The sequence below is a fragment of the Pempheris klunzingeri genome, chromosome 15 (assembly GCF_042242105.1).
Source record: "Pempheris klunzingeri isolate RE-2024b chromosome 15, fPemKlu1.hap1, whole genome shotgun sequence".
NCBI lineage: Eukaryota > Metazoa > Chordata > Actinopteri > Acropomatiformes > Pempheridae > Pempheris > Pempheris klunzingeri.
Genome location: NC_092026.1, coordinates 4,550,130 through 4,566,658, shown reverse-complemented (window position 1 = coordinate 4,566,658; position 16,529 = coordinate 4,550,130). Strand labels below are relative to the sequence as shown.

Here is a 16,529-nt window from a genome sequence, read left to right as displayed (position 1 = left end):
ACTTCTGCTCTTCCTCTGAGGGGACAAGCACACAATCCTCCCATTGTTTAGGAAAACCCCCTTTCTGTGCACTCAATTAGCGCCCCCTTCACCATACCAGCACCATGAGCAGGAATACACACCCCATTTGTTCTCAGTCACTCCATCTGCAAGCTACCATAGCAACCCTCACAGCGAGGTTGGTCACATCAATGGGAAGCAATCCCTACACTCATCTAACAGCTTGTGTTTCTGATAATTCCCCAGGCACGAGGCAGCGGCATTTCCCCCGGGTCCATGTGGAGGCAAAACTCTTTGGGCAGCATCTGTGTCAGTGACTCCTACTGTATGCACGAGACACTCAAAACACCACAAACAACTGCTGACAGTTTAGGTTTTTTTTTTAATACTAGCCCTTCACAGTGTGTTTCATATTTTCATTCAGTTTGGCGACAAAATTCATGAACCCACAAATGTAGTGCTCGTTTCCCAGCCGCTCGGCGTGACATTTGCCAGAGCTGCAATAGACCGATGCCCCGCTAAAAGGATTTTAATGGGTGTGACGTTTCAAGGCTCTTCCTCAGACGTCTGATAAATAACATTCGGCCACTCTCACATGGGAAGAAAATACAACATCAAAGGGGTAATCTAATGTTCTGCTGCTAATGCCATATACATGCTCAAGTGCCCATGTGGACTGGCATATGTCAGCGAGGCTGCAGGACCGCTGACAATCAAAAAAAAAAACAAGCAGTGTGGACACTTTCCTGAGGCTAAAAGCAACATTCCTCTCAGATATGTGGGGAACTGAGGCAATCAAACATCCACGCAGGGGACACACATAAATCCTGTGCTCCTCTGGACACACACAGGCCTTCAGACCAGTCTTATGAATGAATGCTCTGCATCTGCTGCTTTATGTGTTTGAATCCTTTGTGGAGTACAAACCACTGATGTACATGATTTATATACACTGTCATTTTCTTTCTGCGCCTTTTGAATATATTAAACGGTGTATATGCTAAATATGAAACATATTTTTACTACTGGTTGACTTGATGTGAATTTGGTGTGATATGTCGTGTGTGTGTGTGTGTGTGTGTGTGTGTGTGTGTAATATGGATCATGGGTACTTAAGATGGCGCTTCTGTATTCATCACAGGAGCCTTGTGCTTGAAAATTCACAGCATTTAAAATCCTTTTAGCGGGAGGCATGTGGTGTGCAGATCGATGTTTTTTGAACCAGCGCCCGTCCTATTAGACGCTGGCATGTAAGTGTCTTTTTTCTTTTTTTAATCATTTCTTAAGACGTTCACCAGTCAAGAACTACATTAAATGCTATGAATGAAATCGATGTTAAAATCGAAGTCACTTTGCATAACAAACCCTTTAGTACATGTAGAAAAACTTCATATTAGAATATCGACAAAGGCAAAAACATTTAACAATACCCAACGAGCAGAAGACAACTAGACTGAGATTTACATGTTCTAAGTCATTTGTGAGCATTTCATAATAACACAATTAGTAACTTTTGAGTTCATCAGGTCAAGTAAAACACTTATTATCATATGACGTCAACATGGCTGTTTCCTGCAGAACAATTCTCCAATAAACACACAATAATGACTGAAATAATGGCTACACAACATGGAATGGCGATGAAAAACACCGAGTACATATTTCTTAATAAGTGTCTTAATTCGGCTCAGTTGATATATAGTGTATATCAACAGTCAACTCAACTGAACAACAGAGTGTTCAGGTGCTAATCTGAGATTTAACCAAGATTTACAACTGTTTTATCGAAGCTGTTACAGCAAAGCCACCTGAAGTCTGAAGCAACACTGAAGAGCTATAAAAATTAGGTGCTGAAATACTAAAATCCAGTAAGACTCCCTTGTATGAACAAACACAATTAGTTTTTCCTTCCAGTCACATTTAAACAATATCATCATCATATTTAATAATTGTTTCTGGTAATTGTGCTTCTTGAAATGACAGAAAAAGAAAATAGTTAACTCAAGACAAGTTTGAACAAATAGGGAGCAGAATTTCAAGGTCCCTCCCTTTTTTTTCCTCCATGGCACAAGTTCAGGAGTGAGTATCATGTCAACTGTTTTAATCTGTGGCTGCTTATCAACAGGAGGCAGTCATTAGCGCCACCAAGTGGGGGAATGTACAAATATGCCGCCAGCTGGGCAAAATGCTGTGATGTGAAGAGGCACGAGTGGCTTGAGATCTGGAATGAGTGCAGGATTGATCTGTTAAGGCTGCTACAGTGTGAAGTGATCAAGTAAAGGTGTAGTAACTTCTGTAAGTGGACAATAAAAGAGGGCAGAGCACGGGGTGGAGGTAGCTGGTGGCGCCATGGCCTGAATAAGACCTGTGCTCATACTGGTCGTTGTTATATTGTCATACCTTTAAACAGCTATTCTGAAGCGTCTGCTTTCACATATGTTCAAAACTCATGTCTCCATCTTCCTGTCTGGTCACACCCTGGATGTCCCTGTGCGAGCATCCAGTGTCACGGCTTGTACCAATTCATGGAGCGGCGGAGAGCTCTCTCCCAGCTCTGGAGGACGGGGATGTATTCCCCGCTTGGACAGCAGGCGCCCTCCTTGGGTGGTCCTCGGGGCAAGAACACCTTCTCAGTGTTCTGCAGCCTCTTCAGCTCCTCCCTGGTCCTCCAGAAGCCTGCAGCGGTGATCGACGGCAGAGGGAGAACAACATTAACACAAATCCTTTAAAAATATAACTCTGACAGTCCTACACATGCAGAATTTGGCACTGTGAGTAGAGCACCCCCAAAGACTCTGCTAATCAATAGATGAAAGTGTTTTTTTTTACATATCACCCAATCATATCAGCTACTGATCCACTAAAAACTAGCGTTAGTCAAACAGATGATTCACATTAATATTCACACTCCAGCACCACCTGCTTTTGGCCCGTTTCAAAACAACAAGAACAAATCCATCGTCTGTGATTGATTTGATTAAGCACTGACTAACGTATAACAATCTAATTACATAATGTGAACAATTAAAAGGAAAAAACGGGTTACATAACACAGAGCAGCTCTTCAGTTCGCTTCTTCTGCCAGCGCCGGGAATAAAAATAGGACTTTTGATCACAAGTCTTCAAATGAAACTCAAAGTCATGAGTGTGTCATATTTTTAGAGAAAAACAAAAAAAAGACAGAGTGAAAGTTAAGAGTAACGTCGAAGTGTTTGTGTCTAACTGCTCGACAGAGCGGCTTCTCGTTTCGTCTCCACATTGTGAGGTTTGTGCTGAGCAGCGTCGTTAAGACTCGTGTGCTGGTGCGTGTCTGCATACCCACTCCAAGTCCAGCGACAAAAGCAGCCCCTAAACACGACATTTCATGGTGTTGCGGTCTGGCCACCTTTCTGCCAAACAGGTCTGCAGTCAGCTGCATGACAAAGTCATTGGAGGAAACACCACCGTCCACCCTGACACAGCACGAAGGAAAGACAGCGTGCTCAGTTACGCTGCAATTCACTTTACTGTAACAGTATCAGAGAAACATACACCCTTAATGCATTGGCAATAAAAAACTGAACTGCATTACTAGAAGCTAGATACACAAGAGTCCACTCCGTTACATGCAGGCTGCTGGCTAGGATCCAAAGCCTACAATTAGATACTGCACTGTAAGCTGGAATATCAAAGGGTTGTGAGACGACTATGAGATTTAAATGCCCACGTTGGGTCTTTGTCACCTGTACAGCAAACGTACATTACAGCAGTCACACACAGCGGATGGGAAAAACTGTACCTGATCTTTGTGATGGGGATGTGAGTTTCTCTTATCATCGTCTCGTATAGCTGCTTGTTCCTGCGAAGAATTAGAGGAGCACAAGGGAGCGATGTCAGTTTGACGTGAACGAGAATGAATGACGAAGAAGTTCAAACACAGACGACCTCTTCAAAACGACTCACCTGAAGGCGACGGACTCCAGAATGGCACGGACCAGGTGATGTTTAGTGGTCGAGGGTTTGAGGCCCATGAGGGAAGCACAGGCTTTGGGATCATTCAGAGGAGCCTTTGGATGCATTAAGTTCATACAAAAATGTGTCAAATGTCTACAAGTGAAAAACAGACCTGACTACAGTTATGAAATGTTCCTTGTGTCTTTTGCATTAAAACGAAACAGCTTCTGCTCATCACTGTGCTGTATATAGCTGTTGATTGTGCAGCCAATAGACTCAGTCAGTAATCATATCTTTGCATATAAAATGTTCTGAACACACACTTACAAAAGCCAGTTCACAATGGAGGGCAGAGAAAAAAAAAGAGACACATAACCAAGTTACAGAGAGACAAAACAAAAAGCAAAAAAAGTAAATCAATACCTAAAATCCAACTAGATGTGCTAGAGTGAACATGGTTGTGTACTAAAGCTGTGATGGTATGGATTTTTTCAAACCACAGTGAAAAAGCAGTTTGCTGTTTAACATCAATGTCCCCTTTCTAGGAAAAAAGGCAGCCGCATACGCTTTCTCTTTCTTGGGAACAACTGAATATGTATATGTATATGGGCCTTTGTGCTAATAAAGGCCTGTGAAACAACTTAAGATGAACTGTGAACAAGGCTCTTTATTGCTCTAAAAACTAAACAAAAGGTCAAAATGAACATGGAGAAGGAACAAAACGGTCTCAGATAAAGCAAATTATGAGCTTTAGGCAAAATTACAGGTACAATAATAATGAGACTTTAGTCTGATTTCACTTTTCAAAGTGCAACATAAAAAAGTAACACGTATATTAAATATATTCTAATTATAACTGCATGTATATTTATACATCACGTGGCTGCACCCATTAAAACAAATACTAACTGTATGTAAAAGGAGATCTTCAACACAGATAGATATACTGATATACTGATACACTGACATGCACTCATACACTTCTACCTGCAGGCCACTGAAGGAAGGCACGAAACACACTCCGTCTGAGTCACTGACACTGTAAGCCATGGCACTGGTCTCCTGGACGTCAGAAAAGAGCTCTGCCACAACACACACACACACACACACACAGACAGAGGTTTCACACATGACCTCTGAATGTGTAGGTCCCTGACGTATTTAGTGTTAGAAAGATTATCGTTCTAAAACCGTAAATCCATCAGCCACAATCCACCCCCGGGGCTGTTGTATACTACTCATCTCTCACCCAGCTCCTGTGCCCATTTGATGGCCGTGCCCGTGTCGGCTGAATTGCCCTCTGCCAGATACACCACCTCTGAGCCGATCTTCCACCCCACCACAGGGTACAGACCTACGGAGGGCAAACACCGCCTGGTAGTGTGTCTGTACGGACAAGTCTGGATCTACCAACCTCAGTGTGTGTGAGCATTTTCATTTACCTGCTAGGGACGTATGTGGTTTTCGGCCGGTATTGATGTTCATGAAGGTGCCCGTTCCCATGGTGATCTTGACATCACCAACGTCAAAGCAGCATTCTCCAAACATGGCTGCCTGCTGGTCCGCCATCTACGGCAGAAGGGTGGAGGACGTCATTCGTATGTTGTGAAAACAAAAGCCCGAGCAACAGTGGGAGTGTCTAAAACTCCAGTGGTGACTAATAAGGGACAATCCAAGTTTGACTAAGAGGATGTTATTCTCCTGTCTCTATCGACTGTCTCGCTTCAACCTCTATGTTAAATTAGCTAGGAGCAAAATTGTATTTGTGAGTATGTATTTCATCCTGTTAATCCTTCTGATATTCTGTTCTGCCTGATTCAGACACTTGAACACGAGCCACACGTTCCTTGCCGCTGATTAACTAAATAACTCGGCTTAATTTCCTTTTTACAACCTAATGACGGTCACGTTGACGTGGACTTGCTGGCATAAATGTAATCTGAAGGGTTGCAATCAATGTTTTTAACCATAATCACATAGATAACAGAGTGCGTGACGCCACAGACCTTGACAACTCACCACTGACATGATGGGAATGGGCATGCCGAAGATGGACGGGTCTGTGGAGCCGAAGTCCTGGCTGGTGCATCGTGGGGGAGAAACCAGAGACAAAACGCATCATCTCACACTTTCCTTCAATTCTCTAATGGTCAACTGCAGGCCATTAGAGATTAGGAATGACAACTATACTATATCTATTACACATATAATTCTACTAATAATGAGTGGAGGTGTGCTAAATTTTACATTATGTTAACTCTTATGTAGACAGAAGTTTGTTTTTATTAAGTTTTTTTTTCAATGACATCAATAAATCTGACATAAGCGTTTATTTGTGTAGCAGAATTAATTTATTTTTCTTATTTCCAACCCTAGTAATCATCTCACAACCCCGTAGATTAATCTCATAACCAGTTGTTTTATTACTTCTGACAAAACAATCTGGGCTCTTGTATCAAAACACTCAGATGGGTTTCAAATGTTAGTTTAAATTTGAGGGATATGGTCGACTCACCCCGTGTTTTCTACTCTGGGGAAAATAGAGACTGGCACAGAAACAAGAGAGCAGAGAAACTCACTCCAGCACATCTGTGAAAGAAGTCACATGACATGAGAGAAAAACAAAAATACTACAACAAACCCCACAAACTAAAAGAAGCAGTAAACAAACATGACATACACCAGACCTGATATGTGTCGAAAACTCCTGTTGCACTGGCATTAGAGTAGTCTGTGGCGTGGAGCTGTCCTAGAACGGGTTTATTGACACGTTAATATTCAGAAGATTCACTTTCAGAAAACATGTGCGACCTCTCCAGTTCCCACAGGTCCCAGCTAAAACATTTCTGAGGAATTTTAGTCAGGCTCTGATGCAATAGGATTGGAGGCACAAAGAACATTCAGGCTGAGGCTTAAATCCTGTTAGACGCTGTGAGAAATGTAATCCACTGGACAAATTATTCGTTTTGTGTACTGTTTTCAAAAGATATTGTGCTCAGCAAACCCACCTTTTGTGAGTTTGAACAGGAGCCAGGTGTCTATTGTTCCAAAGCAGCAGTTGCCTTCAGCTATTGCTTCACGAACCTGGAAGAAAATGAAAGTGCTGCTTTGCTTTTGTTTGGTTTTTTTTGTGCTTTTTAAAAAAAGAATTATCCCTTGAACACCCACAGCCTGGGAGGGATACGGTTACAGGAATACTCATATGAGAGGAAGTTTGTTTTGACAATGAATGTCCACTAATATCATACATCACAGAAAGTTATTGATAATTAATCATTTTTCAAGAGAAAAATCCTCAACATCTGATGCTTCCTCTTTGTTTTATGTTATTGTAGATTGGACGTTTGTGGGGTTCGGAAGAAGTCACCTTGAGCTTTAGGAAATTGTGATGACCATTTATTACATAAATAAAACAATTGTTGGAGAAAATATTTGGTAGGTCGATTGACAATGAAAATAATTAGTTCTAAGTAGTAAAATGTTAATTGTGAGGCATTTAAAGTAAACTGGACAGCTTCTTAGTTCTCACTATTCACTTCTATCTTCTCACTGTAAGAATGCTGTTGTGGCTTTAGTAATTACTACAACTCCATTTAAGCTGTGGTTCAGACCAGCAAACATACACCAATGGTCCGTGTACATCGCAGCTACTGTAGGTTTGAGTTCTTGACTTAAAGCCTACAGACACACACACACACACAGACACACACACACCTGTTTGTAGTGTGTAAGGGCCCAGACGAGGCGCATGGTGACATGTTGGGTGGAGAAGACAATAAGACTCGCTGCAAGTGACCGTTTCTGCCTGGTCAGGAAGTAGAGCACCTTCATCACGCCACGGATTGCCTAATGGTGTTGTGTAAAAAAAAAAAAATCTAAAGTCACCCTCAATGAAGGAACAAGATATCCAGCACTGGTTTGGCGACACAAGATCATAAAATTGATTTCTAAAAGTCAAAAGTAGCCAACTCACTTTCATTGTGCAGGACCTGTTCCAGGACTTCACCAGGTCTGCAGCCCTCTGGTCCTGCCAGGTGATGAAGTTATGGAAAGGAACTCCTGTTTTCCTGAAAGAGAAGAAGTGAAAAGAACCCGGACTGAAAATAACTCTAGAAATGCATCTTAAACTGGTGTGCTAAAAGTCATGTGGACCTTTCTAGATGTGAGGTAACGTTATTTGATTAATTGTATTCATTTTACCGGTCCCACGTTGTGAAGGTGCCTCGCTGAGTGGACATGCCAAGGGCCTGTATCTGACGCATTTGTACTCCCGCGTCTATATCATGAGTACGGCAGCACAAGCACCCACGTTAAAATGGTGATGGAGAGAAAAGGGAGAATTTTGAAATTAGGACTCACACATGAGGATTATTGTGCTTTTTAAAGTCAGACAGATGTAACATGTACATTTTTACAGTCACTTCAGTCTAGTCAGCTAGGTATGCAAGGAACATTTCTAAACCAGGATATCAAAATGTTTCTATTGTATAATAAACAGCCTTTCATATTTCAATATGTCATCCAATAAAACAACAGCACAGGAGACAGCCTCAAAAGTAAACAGGGATTTAAATCAGCACCTGTCTGATAGACTCTTAACTAAATATGTGCATGGGACACATATCAAAGGTGTTGTTGACTGTCCAGCAACAGGGAACACCACAATCCTGTCTAACCTCTCGACGTGGTTGTGGACAGATACAACATGTGCAGCTCTACCTTGCACGGCTCCCTTGACCACAGCGACGAATCCTTTCCACAGTGCATCTGGGTCCATCTCCACATGTCCCACCTCTGGATACAAGGGAACAATCTGGATAAAGAAGCACACAGATCAGCCTCAAAACAACCTCGCAAGTGTGTGTGTGTATGTTTCATGTGTCCTTTATGTATATAAAAGGCCCAAAAAGGAGAGCCAGGATGAAATGAATACCTCGGTAGTACATGATCCTCTGATTTGTGCCTCCTTGTCATAGACGTGACATCTGATTGATGTTGTACCGACGTCCACCGACAAAACGAAGCCTTCCTTGTTGAATCCGTTCCTCTGGCTACCCATTGTGGGAAAGTTTGTCCCAGTGTTGCTCAAAGCAGCCCCACGTCCGCCATGGTCAGCTCATATCGGTGCTGTTTACAGCCTGAATGGAGGGTCTGACCCGATAATACCTTATCTGCACCGGGTGATCTGTCGTGTTGTTGAGGCTGTAACTCGACCTTCGGACCGCGCTTTCCACCAAAGTGAAGTCCACTTCCAGTCCCACCTGTTCAGAGTCAACACACAGCTACAGCTTAGTCCTCAAGCCGAATGCAAACACACACACAGAGAAAAACATTCCGAGGTTCGGGTTTTCTGCTAATCTAACAAACATCCAGCTGTAATCAAAGTGAGTTTCTGCTCTCTGGAGTCTGGAGCACATAGCTGAAGTGGGAGTCGACCTGAGTAAAGCTAAACGGCTACATGGCTAACTGACACAAACTGATAATAGAGCGGTTTAGTAGCTTCCACAATCAGGCCCAGCTCCTTTATCGGCTTTTCTCTCTAAATATTGTTCCCTGATAGCAGATATTTACCCAGTATGTGCTCATAGCAGTGAAGTCAAACACCGATGTGTGTCAGGAGGAGTTTCCGAAAGCTTTCGATTTCTCAAAACTCAAAACCCTGCCAGCCACCGTAGTTCGGTACGCGCATGCGCAGTGACTACTTTAACCCAGCGGCATGTGGACGTTTCTATGTTTTTAGCGTAGCACACGTGTATCAACCGGCCACGACCGACTGTGTGCTGGTGTAACACAAAATATGGCAAAGATACTCGTAAGGACCTCAGACAACACTTTTCACTAAGTAGACTGTTTTAGGGTGACGGTAGTTTGGTCTTTATTGGCTGCAGACTGTCTGTAGTTTAAGTTAGCTTTGAGCTAACAGTTGGTTAGCTGGTGGAACCACTCACAAGCACTGTTTCAAGTTTTTACTGGACGTTAGTTTGCATTTAAAGTTGATACTTAGTCAAAGTAACGTTACTATATTTAATAATTAAATAGGGCCGAATGACTGGTCAACTAATCGATTAGTGGGTTGACAGAAGTTAACGTGAACTGACATTTATGAAGGCAGAATAGCAGTTTCACTATGTTCAGCCTTTAAAACGCTGAGATGTGAAGACTAACTTTTGGTTACTGGAAAACACAGTTTTAGAAATGTGTGCTTTTTTTTTCAGGCTACCAGACGTAGGACGCAACAAAGCAAAGTTGTCACCAGTGCAGTTGTAGAAGAAGAAGAAGACAACATTAACACTGGTAAGTCATCTCTGTTAAACACTGTTGGGACATGCAGTTGCACTCAAAACTATTCAACCCCCATTGCAAAATAGGTGTGCGATAGGTGTCCCCCCATAAGAGCACTCATTTGCAAATCAGGTGTTGTCTCAAGTACACCTGATGCAACTAACCCAGGGCCTCATTAGTTGCATCAGATGTGCTTGAGATTGAACACATCAAATACCTGAACTGGCTCGGGGGGGTTTGTTCACAGTGACGTTTGGTTGCATGTTTAGAAATATGGGTAAGTCAAGAGAGATGTCCAAAAAGTTAAGAGAAGATCATTGCCTTGTGCAAAGAAGGAAGAGGATACAGAAAGACAGGAAAGGCGCCCAATAATATTAGAGAGCTGGAGGCTATTGGCCACGAGGAATGGGCTAAGATTCCTCAGGAATGTTGTCAGAACTTGGTGCCTGGCTATGCATCACGTTTGCAGCAGCTCACAACACCCCCTATAGAAAGGGTTGAATAATTTTGAGCCTGCAGTAGCTATTAAAAGTGGCCTTTTGTGAAGAAACCACCTTTACTATTAGTTGTGTTGGACTATTTAAATTGTTCTTGTTTGAGTTGTTCAGTGAACACAGCTGAAAGTTTGTACATTTTGCCAATAGGCCTGATTTGTTAAAGGTTGTGAATAATTGAGTGCAACTGTAATGATGTCAATGTCATTAATGTCAGTTGCTTCAGAAGGGCAGCCTGAGACTGACTCTTTAAGCGAACAGTCTCCCATGGAGAGCACAGAGACGAAACAGGAGGAGGATCAAAATGACCAGGGTACCGCAAACACATCACATGTGGTGTTTAACAGAAATACTGAGCGGTGCCAGTAACAAAGCTGCATCTTTAGATTCCCAGATGGACACGGTCATTGAAGTGAAAGGAAGCAGCTCCACTGTCACTGTATCCTGGAGCAAGAACAACGAGGGAGGAGAAGCTGATGGTACGGAAGAGAGATCCAATGCAAGTGATCAGATGATGGACAAAGGTAAAGATGGTTACGAGTTACTACTGCATCACATTTATCTCCCACTAAAAACACAGTCATTAACATTACAGGAGTACTGTAAGTCTATGTTTTGAATCTTAAAGATGCTACTGGAAGTGTTACATGCAACAGGGTTATTGGATTGGGTGCAGGCCATATCATCACTTTATATAAATAATATAAATATAATAAACATGTCCACTACAAACAGAAGTGTTTAGGCTAAATTACAACTTTTATTGTTAATTTGCAGGTGTTATGTTAGTGTTTGTTTAAATATGGGTGTTGAATCCAGAAGTGTTCATCTATTAAGTTTGAAATTGATGGTGATACACCACTCAAAAACCTGAAATGTGAAACCCTAAAAAAAAGGGGTTTGTCATTACAGTTAGGGTTAGGGTTAGTTTGTTCTTAAATCAAATCCTGACTGTTTTTGCCAGAGGAACAGATCGTCTCTTCAGCTGATGCAGTCGCCCAAAATGAGAGCACAGAGAAGAAGAAGAAGAACAAGAAGAAGAAGAAGAGGAAGAAGAAGAAGCAGCAGCAAGAGATACAGGAATCTGGAGGTACTGAAGATACTACGTCACCACACAAATATGTCTGAGTGAAATCCTGAACGGTGCCACTAATGGAGCTTCCTCTTCAGAGTCTCAGGTGGACGCTGCCATGGAAGAAAGGGAGAAGAAGAAAGAGGAAGCCAATGGAGGTGAACAGGTGACAGTTACAGAGACAGAAGGTAAGGATGTTTATAATAACTTAATAATGCGTAGCCGCTGTTTCATATGTGCTTTCTTCCTTTGTTTTTTGGTTCTCTCTTTCTTTTCGCTGTCTGACTCAAAATGTTTCACAAGCTCTGGCAAACAATCAGCTGTATGTGCTCTGGCTTTCAGTGTTTTACCAAAATGTACTTACAAATGTGTTTTTTCATATACTGCAGCCTTTGGAGACTATTTAGTCCATCAGTCTGATTTTTATTTATTCATTTTTTTTTCTACCATAAATCTGTAAAGTTTATAGAAGTTTTCAACTCATATAATTTGTTGAAGCCTCATCTAAGCTGCTTACAGGCCACCTCTAAATCTACAGAAGTCATTTTGATCCATTCTGCTTAAAAACTGATCATAATTTGACACCCAAAATGTCCTACTTGTAATGCCACCGTAAATAGCGGAGGCAGGATTTGCCTGCTTTCTGAAATGAATTTCAGAGAAAGATCAGCGTGGGAGATTTAAAGACTTACATCTAGACATTGTTTTTCAAAAAAAAAAGTTCTTGTAAAATCTCAATGAGGAGAGAAATCCTACACACTCCATTTGTACTCACTTTATTTAGTTTATAACATCGTACCAAATAACCAACGTTTCCTGCTGTTTGCAGTAAGCGGGAAAAGGAAGGCCACCTCTCCCGCTGAGACCTCCCCAGCAAAGAAAGCGAAGCTCGTCAACGACGGTATGAACTCAGAATAAGACGGATGCTTTGTGCTGTAAGGTGCCTGATGCTCACACATTTCCTGGTCTTATTTTGTCGTAGGTTTTTGTGTTTTTGTGGGCAACCTGAACAGCTCGAAGACATTTGATGAAGTCAGAGATTCATTAGCAAGTTACTTCATGGCACAAAGTCTCCTGGTTCAAGACATCAAATTAGACCGGTCCAGGTGAGTGTGATGTTTCCTACCAGTGGGAAACCCTCTAGTGCGAGCGTTTAGGATGAATGTTGCTGCTAATTAAAATACTAAATGAACTCAAAAGTAACAGTGACTTGTTGCTGTTGTAGAAAACATGCACATGTAGAGATGGCCTCAGAGATGGACTTTACCAAAGCCTTGACGTTAAATGGAGAGACGGTACTGGAGAAGCCAATGAAGATCGCCAAAGCAAAGATCAAAGACAAGGACAAGGTGAAGGTCAAAGTAGACAAAAAAGGTAACTCAGACTAATTTAACTGTTTATTACACGTGATTTAAATGTTTGTGTTACTTTCCTTTTCATATCCAGGAGCAGCGTTGGTGTATCTGTGTTCAAATCACAAGAGGCCATTCGCTGAGTTTAGAAAATCAATCTGCATTTGAGCTTGTTTCTGTTCATTAACAACTTAAATAATGGATTCCTGATGTGAAGGTGTCGGACTGTAAAACTGACCTGAAGACTGTCCCGTTTTCAGCAGCCAAAAATGTCAGATGCCTGTTTCTGAAGAACGTCCCTTACGACGCGACAAAAACAGATATTCTGAAAGTCTTCCCCTCAGGCGTCGCCGTCAGGTTTCCTGGTGGAGCTGAAAGCCCAAACAAAGGGTGAGAGTTTTAAAAATTAAAGTTCACATCTTTCTAAGCGGTAAAAAATGGTGCAGACTTTGCATTATTTATTATGCTTGGTAATGATTTTTAATCCATGCTTAACGAAAGTACTTCATTTTTCAACAGTATCGCCTTTGTGGAGTTTAAAAATGAAACCATTGCTAAGAAAGTACGGCAGCAAAAACAACCATTCGAGATCCAAGGCCGGGTGTTGATTGTGGACACTGTAGGGGAATCAAAAGCACCTAAAGATGACAACACCAGCCCCAAAGGTAAGTCGCTGGACACATTATCATGATACTACAGTTATTAAATAGTTTTTTTTTTTTTTTTTTATCTGAACATCAATTAATCAAATCTGGACTTAACGACTCACACATATTATGCTCTTATTTCTCACAGCTGCCGCTCCTCCAAATAACATTTTATTTGTGAGCAATTTGCCTTTCAATATGAAAGAAATAAAACTGAAGAAAGTCTTTGAGAAAGCTGTTGGTATCACCATGCCTCAGAGCAAAAGCAAAGGCAAAGGCAAACCTAAAGGGTAAGTACACAGACATCCCACCCACCACCAATGAACAAAGCGTTTGAATGTTCTCAAGAAATGTTTGTGATTCTCCGCAGATATGCGTTTGTCGAGTTTGCAACTGTGGCAGATGCTGAGAACGCCTTGAAGACGACCCAAAACATTAAGATCTCCAAAAGGGAGGCCAGAGTTCAGTTCTTCGAGAAACGAGAGAAGTCGGAGAGACCAAAAGGTATTCATGTCATATTACACATGTAGGTGCTACCTGCTATCTAATATCTAGTGGCAACATGTCTAAAGTCATTAAGTGATTAAAAACGGTGACCCACATCTGTGTGTTCCCTCTTCAGGCCCGTCCAAAACTCTGATGGTGGTGCGCCTCGCTGAGAAGACGACTGCAGAGACTCTTAAAAGTGCTTTTGAAGGAGCTCTCGCTGCAAGAGTCGCTACAGATAAAGAGACCGGAGCGTCTAAAAGGTGGGGACCATAAAGTGTGCTGCTTTTTCCTCCATTGTTACTCTGCATGTCTCTGGCAGTCCGCTCTACACTGACCTGTTTTACCTCTTAGGTTTGGTTTTGTGGACTTTGAGAGTGAAGAAAACAGCAAAGCAGCAAAAGAAGCCATGGAGGACTGTGAGATAGACGGCAGCAAAGTGATTGTGGCTTATGCAAAACCCGCGGGAGAAAAAGGCGCCCCGGGAGCCAAGGGAGGCGTGGAAGTGCGTCCTGCTGGAAAGCCGGCAGGTCGGGGGGCTGGCAAAGGTGGAAGAGGCAGCAGAGGAGGTAACACTTCAGTTCAGTCGGCACAACAAAGTCTCACTCTAGTTGTTTCTCCGAAAAGAGAGGTTTAAATTAAGACTACTAACGCGGAAGGGGTCACTAGTATCGACAAAGACGGCTGTTTTGGTTTCATCTCAACATTTTTAACCTCAACTCGGCTCTCAAACTGAAGTTTGTGTTTGCCTGCAGCTGCTCTGATGAACCCACCTCACACTTCCAATCAAGGAAACTAAGAAGGAAGCATCCAAACATGATTATAGGCGTATTTTACAGGGCTCGTGCCGAGTCGACACTAATGTATGTTCATATACTACACAGTGATGTAATGACCCTTTTTTAAAGTAAGGAAACCAACAGCAGATAAATAAATGTGCACATTTGGGAAAAATCAGTCAGTGCTCTATTCTCTGAAGTATGTTCTTTTATTTGTTCAATGCTTTTCTTCATCAAAAGTCACACCACGTAGAGTCGCTGCGTTTTAGTGCGTCTCCCTCATCCTTCAACAGAACTGGCACCAAGCAGAGGTTTAGGACGTCATGACTCTTCCTCTTCCTCCTCCTCCTCCTTTAGTTTCCTTGAGCAGAACGAAACGGCGTACTGACACAGCTGGTGCCTCGCTAACGTAGTGGAGCATTAGCAGCTGAAGAGCCAGATATCTCCCTCAGGAGCTGGAGGAGACCAAAACAGAGCTATAAATAGAGTGAATCTTGTACTTAAATTTGTCAGGTGGACGCCGAGATGACTCCAAATGAATACTAATGTTGCTCCACGTCTGTTAGCTGTAACAGCTCTCTGAGGTGATGATAACCTGTTTATAATATTTACAGCTTGGTGCTCTGACCCCAGTTGGCGTAACGATCTAACGAATAAATGTGTTGTATTTTCCTCTTTGGCAGCTTGTTGGAGAAAATGTTTCTGATATTTAGCTGTTGACATTTTTGCCGAAATCCATCCAGCGTTTGATATGTGGAGAAATGTGCCATCGTTTAAATGGGTGTTTGTTAAATGTTTGTTTTCATATTTGGGTGGAAACGGCATAAGACCGTTACTCTGCACTGAGTGTATTTACTGGTTTCTGAGTAAAAATACTTTGGTTTTTCTTTCAGGTAGAGGACGTGGAGCTGTCAGGCCGCAGGCTGCTGTTAAAGAAGTGGAAAATAAAGGCTAGCTTGCCGAAGAACAGTTGTCATTATGTGTGTGTATATATATTTCTTAACCTGAGACATGTATGGGCTGAAGACTGTGGAGTTTGGTTGGATGTACGGACGGACGGTGTGAGGCTGCAGCTGTTAGTGCCACATGACTGTGGGACATTTTAACAGCTTGAAATTTAATTTTAGTCTAGAAAAATTGTTTTCACATGATGATTTCACCCACATGTCATTTTCAAATGTGAAGATAAAAGTATTTGAAAACCAAACCAGCTGTCTATTGAGTTTGTGTAGTGAAGATCCAGGAGGTTATCTCAGAACGGGTGACGGACTTTCCTCTTTGCCACTGACCTGAAGTAACACCAGTGTCACAGCTAAAAACAAGTCTGCAGATGAGGTCCCTGCATGGTCAGAGGCGGGGAAAAGGGACTATTTAACGCCGCCGCAGCTCTCCTTGCACGCCTCGCTGCAGCTCTCCGACTTGTTGCAACTTTTGAGTGTTTGAGCCCAAACCCGGCGTCCTGCCGTGACCTCACATCCTGTCCC

General features: G+C 42.3%; 2 protein-coding genes across 2 annotated transcripts; one reads left to right on the top strand and one right to left on the bottom strand.

Annotated features, from left to right (window-relative positions):
• Nucleotides 1-362: 362 nt before the first annotated feature.
• Nucleotides 363-9,550, bottom strand: gk5 (glycerol kinase 5). Its single transcript, XM_070845691.1, has 17 exons — nucleotides 9,505-9,550; nucleotides 8,867-9,194; nucleotides 8,653-8,746; nucleotides 8,134-8,209; nucleotides 7,907-8,000; nucleotides 7,648-7,779; nucleotides 6,942-7,017; nucleotides 6,621-6,682; nucleotides 6,449-6,522; nucleotides 5,953-6,013; nucleotides 5,376-5,502; nucleotides 5,183-5,287; nucleotides 4,921-5,015; nucleotides 3,943-4,046; nucleotides 3,779-3,838; nucleotides 3,319-3,452; nucleotides 363-2,676 (listed from the first exon to the last, which is right to left on the bottom strand). Exons 2-17 carry the CDS (start codon nucleotides 8,990-8,992, stop codon nucleotides 2,507-2,509), a joined length of 1,590 nt encoding a protein of 529 aa, XP_070701792.1. The 5' UTR covers nucleotides 8,993-9,194; nucleotides 9,505-9,550; the 3' UTR covers nucleotides 363-2,506.
• Nucleotides 9,551-9,634: 84 nt separating this feature from the next.
• LOC139214420 (nucleolin-like) lies at nucleotides 9,635-16,239 on the top strand. The gene is made up of 16 exons (XM_070845268.1): nucleotides 9,635-9,745; nucleotides 10,149-10,227; nucleotides 10,927-11,022; nucleotides 11,096-11,233; nucleotides 11,674-11,799; nucleotides 11,880-11,969; nucleotides 12,611-12,682; nucleotides 12,764-12,887; nucleotides 13,007-13,155; nucleotides 13,394-13,523; nucleotides 13,653-13,798; nucleotides 13,929-14,070; nucleotides 14,151-14,284; nucleotides 14,403-14,529; nucleotides 14,621-14,835; nucleotides 15,939-16,239. Exons 1-16 carry the CDS (start codon nucleotides 9,731-9,733, stop codon nucleotides 15,998-16,000), a joined length of 1,845 nt encoding a protein of 614 aa, XP_070701369.1. The 5' UTR covers nucleotides 9,635-9,730; the 3' UTR covers nucleotides 16,001-16,239.
• Nucleotides 16,240-16,529: the final 290 nt, after the last annotated feature.

What these genes read in the sequence shown, in the direction of transcription:
- LOC139214420 (XM_070845268.1), top strand. An exon ending in AGAAGACAACATTAACACTG is followed by an intron (nt 10,228 to 10,926) that starts GTAAGTCATCTC and finishes CATTAATGTCAG; the next exon opens with TTGCTTCAGAAGGGCAGCCT. An exon ending in TGATCAGATGATGGACAAAG is followed by an intron (nt 11,234 to 11,673) that starts GTAAAGATGGTT and finishes TGTTTTTGCCAG; the next exon opens with AGGAACAGATCGTCTCTTCA.
- gk5 (XM_070845691.1), bottom strand. Translation starts at nt 8,992, where the DNA reads ATGGGTAGCCAGAGGAACGGATTCAACAAGGAAGGCTTCGTTTTGTCG. An exon ending in GAGTTTTCGACACATATCAG is followed by an intron (nt 6,523 to 6,620) that starts GTCTGGTGTATG and finishes CTTCTTTCACAG; the next exon opens with ATGTGCTGGAGTGAGTTTCT. An exon ending in CTGGAGTCCGTCGCCTTCAG is followed by an intron (nt 3,839 to 3,942) that starts GTGAGTCGTTTT and finishes AATTCTTCGCAG; the next exon opens with GAACAAGCAGCTATACGAGA.